We start from the raw sequence: 6,143 nt of genomic DNA, 5'->3' as shown, positions 1-6,143 counted from the left end.
CCGCATGGGCGGGGGGAGGGTTCTGTTCCGGAAAAGGCAGCGCGGCGGGAGGGGCTTCGGTGGGGAAGGCGGGGCCGAGGCGGGTTAGGAGGCGGGGCCGCGATGGCGGGAGGCGGGGCCGCAGAGGAAGTTGGGACCTCGGAGGGACGGAGGTGGGGCGACCGCTGGACTGAGCAGCGCGGCAGGTGGGCGGAGAGGCCACGTGGGTGTCATTGTGAGGGGCACAGAAGTCCGGTAGGTGCGAGGAGCACCAAGTGGGCGGCAGTACAGAGTAAATCAGAGGAGTCCAGAAAGGGCTCCGGTGGTAATTGGAAAATGTCTGTGGTTCGACAGGTTCAACTGTTTTTCATTTTTTTTTTTTTCAGATAAGGTAACTGAACTGGCTCCCGCAAATCAATTAATGGCAGACTTGATTGGAGAGAAACCAGATTTTAAAACCCTTTTATGTTCCCTTCAGCTGCCAATTTAATGACTTCCAATATTGCTTATCCTGACCAATACGAATGAAAAAAAAAAGAAGAAACCACCAGCAAAAGGATGACTTAAATTGAGCATCAGCGTATTGTAAACATACTAAATGCTGTATTACCAATATTGGATGAAATTGTGCTGATCCCATCCCTTCCACTCTTTAATACTAACTTTCTGGTCTGTAATCCTACATTCCTAAAATTAATTTAGGTTAAGAATGCGGTTTGCTTGATCTGATACACTACATTATAGGACAAAAGATCTCTACAACTGATCCAATTTGATGTGGCAAATAGTATACCAATTGTTATTAAAACATCAATATATTTCATTGTTCCTTAAACATTTACTTTTTTAGGTGTTGGTTACATTTACCAATCAGGGTTATAAATTAGTTCCGTTGCTAACATTTATAGGACAGGACTGGGGTACCCAAAGTTTAGGACAGTTGTCCTTTCCCAAATATTCGATACCTCCACAATCAAAACACCCCCACGCTGAAACTCATCAGAGCTGTATATACCACTGGCCCAACAATTCACTACTCAATATTCAAACATATGCCTCTTTTCCAAAGAAGAAAGATATCATATGGGCTTAGTTTGTAAAATGGTATCAAATAGGAATTGTGGAGCCTATGAAGAGAAAATGAGGCCTGTCCTATCCAGCAATGGAATGGGGGCAGAGATGTGAATGAACAAAAACTGACAACGTACTTTTCATCCTCTAACTCGACTGGCTTTGCTTACCTCAGTCACTTGCCTCTTTTTCTTCATGAGAAAAGAGGTCTGTTTTTGCCTAGAACCTATCAAAATTTAAAAGCAATTATACTGCATATAAATTTCAGTCAAAAGGAGTATTTTATCAAACAGGGAGATTTCTAAATGAACGTGAAGATAGGCATTCTCACTAAAAAGAGATACTTTTAAATGACTCAAAGGAAGTACTGTGGACCAGAAAAATGCCACTTTGTTGACAATGATAAACAAAATGTTAAATTGGAGTAAAACTCTGGTAATATACATCAAGAAAGTATAGGCTTTTCATTCAAAACTGAATTAATTTCTCAAGCTATGGTGTTCAGAAGTTAATCCTTAATTCCAAGATGGCTTATTTTCATCCAAGTTTACATTCAACTTGTCTTGTAATGGCCCTTTTTGCACTTAAGTAGATTTGAGCTTCATTAGTATTTTAAATGAACCTTTGACCAGCATAATTTAGATCTCAAGTAGCCTAAGTTATATTATTTCCAAGTAAGCTAATTATAGACGCAGGCCTTAATTTCTTTGTAGAAATTTAAGAAAAACTGAAAATAAAGGCATGAAGTAGAAGTGCAGGTGTTATCACTAAGATGTCGATAATAAACTTACTACACAAATAAGCTTACAAATTGGCAAGGTTAACTACCACACAAAGCAAATTTAGTCACAAATTACCTAATCTTAAGAAATCATTTTTTTTACCTGTCATATTGACAAAAATTGTTTCACCATTGTCAAAGGTAAAGGGAATGAACCCTAAGCTCTGATGAGGTATATTAGGGCAACAAAGTGTCTTAATGTTCACCACCTTCAACCCAAATTACACCTGTACAAAAAAAATTTATAAAAATGTTTGCTGCAGGGCCCTCCCTGGTGGCGCAGCAGCACTAAGAAGCTAAAGCCATTCAGTGTGAGTTCGATCCCCGCCCAGAGGTGATCCACATGACATGGCAGACCTGTCCTGACCCGCCCGCTGCTCCCCTCAGCAGTGTACTTCGTCGATCTGCCTGTTCTGCTCCTGCTCCCCACTCCGTCTCTGGTGAATCCTCTCACCACCCCTGCACCTCTGGCTTATACCTCATTTCTGTATGCACAAATAAATAAATCTGTATAAAAAAAAAAAGTTTGCTGCAAGCACCTATGCCAGAGAAAGAAAACTAAAATAAAAAACATTTAAAAAGGGACTATGTAGGTATGACATAATGTAGGTCATGTTAAAATGATTAATGTGAAATGAAACCATCACACATGCACGATCTAGCTTGATCAGTTATATACCTGTACAGTATATTCATCCACCAAGCATCCTGGCTTGTCTTACCATCCATCTTCCTCCAGAATAGTAAGCCCAGAGCTTTGTGCTTAATAGAAAAATTCCAAATTCTGGTGCCTCCTAATCTTTTCTTCTTTGACTATTAATTCTTCACATTATTATTAACAGTAATTTTAAATGCTGATTCTCAAAATCTAAGAATTTTATTGGAGTTCCAGGAAGAAGGATCAAGGTTGGCTTGTATAAAGGCCTGTTTACGGGTGACTCTGGAACTAAAAATGTCTCAGGAAGACGCTTTCTTTTCTCCCAGTCTATCCCCGCTTTACTATCCAAAATTATGCTCTCAAAATGCTTAAAAATTTGTCTTACAAGTGATAATGGCCCACAAACTTTCAGCTTTGCTAATCCAAGAAAGCAGGCATTAGCGTGCTAAGTATTTTAATACGAAATGAGGTTTCAAATGAAAAAAAAATTATCTGATAAGTTCTGGTGATACTTTATTTTGAAAAACATAGCCATCACTGAAGCCACAAGAACTGTAATTTTTCTTTCTTTTAAATGCTACACGCATTAGCTATGAAGATAATCCTGAATAAAAGTATTTACACAATGAATACAAAATAAATATAAAACTGAAAAATTATCCATAGATTCATTTTGTATTCTTACTACCCATCTTCTGTTTCATTTTTCTTTGCCTTTTATAAATTCTTTTCTTTCTTGTTGTTAAATCAACTTTTGGCTCTGGTTTTACCCACTGTATTTCTACTGGTTTTTCCTCAGCTGGTGTAACAAAAACATCTGCAGTAGGATCATGTGGAAGAACAGTCTTTGGTTCTTTCTTTCTTAGTTTCTGCACATCTTTCACTTGCTGTTTCTCTTTGTATTTTGCAGCTGTGATGGATCTTATGATACGACGATGCTAGAAACAAAAAGATCAGGTGTGTTTGAAAGAAACATTTTCTAATGGTAAGGACATTCACTTAAGAACCCTGTTTGCCTTAACACTTAATGGATCATTTTAAAACAAGCAAGAATGAATACAAGCAAGACTGTAGTATTCAGCAAACGCAAATTCAGTTTCATAGTTAATAAAATAGTAGTAATTACTTGCCAGAAACAGTTCTGGGACAGCAAAGAAAACAAATGAAACCACTTACCATGTTTGGTGACTGGTAGTGAGGATTTTCATATAAAGTTGGTCCTCCAAAACTTCCCCGGAAAATCTTTATGAGATTTAAGACAAAACGGGGGCCTATTTCTACGAGGGCAGCATCTTCTTCAATGATCTGTAATAAAAAGGAAACATCTCATTTTGGGTTGGATATACTATTCTTAAAAGATGCACTGGCTATAACTTTATTACAAATGTGCCTGCCAGAACTACATAAACTTAAGAGGTAAAACTTATCAAGTGTCAAATTAATATATTCAGAAGTATATTACTAGCTAGTGGTAGGGTAGTTGTCATGGGAAAATGTTTTGTCAGTATGTTCTTTTAAAATCCCATAATGTGAATTCCATTGTTACCTTGTTTCTTACAATACACTTATTCTTAAATAACTGGTAAAAATATATATATTTAGTGTCAGGACCACCACCACAAAATACATTAAAGTATCTTATTTGAAACCTTATTAAAAGTTAAAGCAATAGCTGAACTGTTTGTGTGACTAATTCAAGTCAGATTAAAAGACATATAAAAGGAGACAAGGTCACTTTTCAATGACGACATACTGAGGGCACTTTTGAACTGCAAATATTAACATTGTTGTTTCAGGTGTATCTGCCTTTAGAGATTAAGGGGTATGTTTAATTCACTTTCCAAGCTATTTGATACAGTAAGTGGAAAAAAAGAAGCCAGTTTGTTTCATACACTGAAATTTTGTTTTGCTGTTCTCTTCTTCCACCTCTCCATTTTTGGCAGACTTCTTATCCTGCCAAACTCCTACCTCAAGATTTCCAGACACCTCTCTTCCTGAATGAGTCACTGTATGATTCATCTAATTGTCCCATCAAACACATATTTTACTAAGTCTAACTCCCTTCTCTCCTCCCCAGCAGTCTATCCTTTTGGGACAGAAACTTGTGTTTTACTGAATACGTAATGAATTATTTTTTTAGGAATCCATATACCATATCTACTGGCAACTATGGAAAGAAGCTGAGAGATCATTGGAAATATAATACTGTGCCATTTGTTCCAAGTTTTTGCAGGGAAAAAAGGCTATTTAAAATACAAAGATTTAATCTGCATTTTCTGTGTTCCTAATGCTATCTATCCCAATTTATGTTAAAGTATAACTAAAAAATGAATTAAAGTTCAGGGCCTCCATGGTGGACTAGGGGTTAAGTCTCAGCACCTCGACACTATGGCTTGAGTTTGATCCCAGGCCAGGAAGCTAATCCACATGGTGCAGCAGAACTCTTCTGTCTCAACCTCTGACCCCTCAGCAGTGTGATTTTCAGCAGATCTGCCTGTTCTGCTCCCCACTGTCTCTGGTGAGCCTTCTCACCCCCTGCACTGCTGGCCTTTCCCCCAATTCTTCCACATTCCAAAAAAAGAAAAAAAAAAGCTGACCTGAAAGTTCCGAAACCATATCCTATTATCCAAAATTGTGAATGTAAACACATGATCCACAAATGGTTGGCTCTTGGGATGATACCGTGGTGTGCTAAATATCTAGTTAAAAAGGAAAAAAAAAAGGTGTTATATATCATGTATGCTTTAGGCACTAACTTATAAAAAAAGCCCAAAGATACTCATTTGTATTATCAAATATTCTTTGTACAAAAGGGATTACCTGAATTAAGAGTTCTTTTAATAATGCATAATGTGGTAATTCATCAAAAGTCTATAAAAATAAAGAAGACATATTATTTGATAACAGCAGTATACTTTGTTTAAAACTCTGTTTAATAAACTGAATTACATAACTATAGTCAACAAAAAACAAACAGGCAGAGTCAGAAAGAGACTAAATTATATTAAACGAAAGAAACTTACTGGGTCAAAAGACAAAAGGGGCCGAGAACCTTTTAAACAGTTTCCAGTCATCTTTAGCTCAGCTAGTGTGTGAACTAGAAAAATTACAACAAAAATAAGTTAAAATTTTGAGACAACTCTCCCCAAAAGTTTTTCAATATTTTCATAAAATATTTTAAATAAAGTCAACTTACTATTTTGAACAAGGAATTTAGCAGATGGCCCATGAGGTGCATTTGAAAGCCTAAAAAATATGAAGGAAGCTTTTTCAACTCATTAGCATTTAAATGCAGTAAATGCTCATGACGTATTCAAAATTAAAAGACAGCACCAGATTTTCGTAATATTCATGTACTCAGTTTCCTTTAAATGCTTCAAACTGTAGAAGTCAAATGTATTTACTCCTTCCCTGCCCATTTTTACATAGGTGAAGGAAAAGAACAAAACTACTGAAAACACTAAGACCTTACTTTTTATACAACAAGGTTTTCTTACCACATATAGAGATCTTGTTTCTTTTTAGCTTCAAAATAAATACATTTGTTGCAGTTTTTCATTTCACAAACCTAAATGGAGCAAGAAACAGAAAAATTAAGGGGCTATAAAAATAAGAACAAAGTAATTCAATGCATTGAATACCCAGATTCCTCCC

At 36.5% G+C, this 6,143-nt stretch overlaps 1 protein-coding gene across 1 annotated transcript in view; it reads right to left on the bottom strand.

The window, feature by feature from the left end:
* Positions 1-2,981: 2,981 nt before the first annotated feature.
* BRIX1 (BRX1, biogenesis of ribosomes) overlaps positions 2,982-6,143 on the bottom strand; it is an 8,717-nt gene continuing 5,555 nt past the window's right edge. Inside the window, exons 4-10 of the mRNA XM_004678087.2 lie at positions 5,987-6,057; positions 5,686-5,735; positions 5,513-5,586; positions 5,310-5,360; positions 5,087-5,188; positions 3,666-3,794; positions 2,982-3,427 (exon numbers count right to left, since the gene is read on the bottom strand). Coding sequence (XP_004678144.1) covers positions 3,158-3,427; positions 3,666-3,794; positions 5,087-5,188; positions 5,310-5,360; positions 5,513-5,586; positions 5,686-5,735; positions 5,987-6,057 — 747 coding nt within the window. The 3' untranslated portion in view covers positions 2,982-3,157. The remainder of the gene's footprint in view (positions 3,428-3,665; positions 3,795-5,086; positions 5,189-5,309; positions 5,361-5,512; positions 5,587-5,685; positions 5,736-5,986; positions 6,058-6,143) is intronic.

This window comes from Condylura cristata, unplaced genomic scaffold (assembly GCF_000260355.1).
Source record: "Condylura cristata isolate star-nosed mole 26May11 unplaced genomic scaffold, ConCri1.0 scaffold00007, whole genome shotgun sequence".
Lineage (NCBI taxonomy): Eukaryota > Metazoa > Chordata > Mammalia > Eulipotyphla > Talpidae > Condylura > Condylura cristata.
Note: the sequence above shows the minus strand (reverse complement) of the source record. Positions and strands in the feature narration are given on the sequence as shown.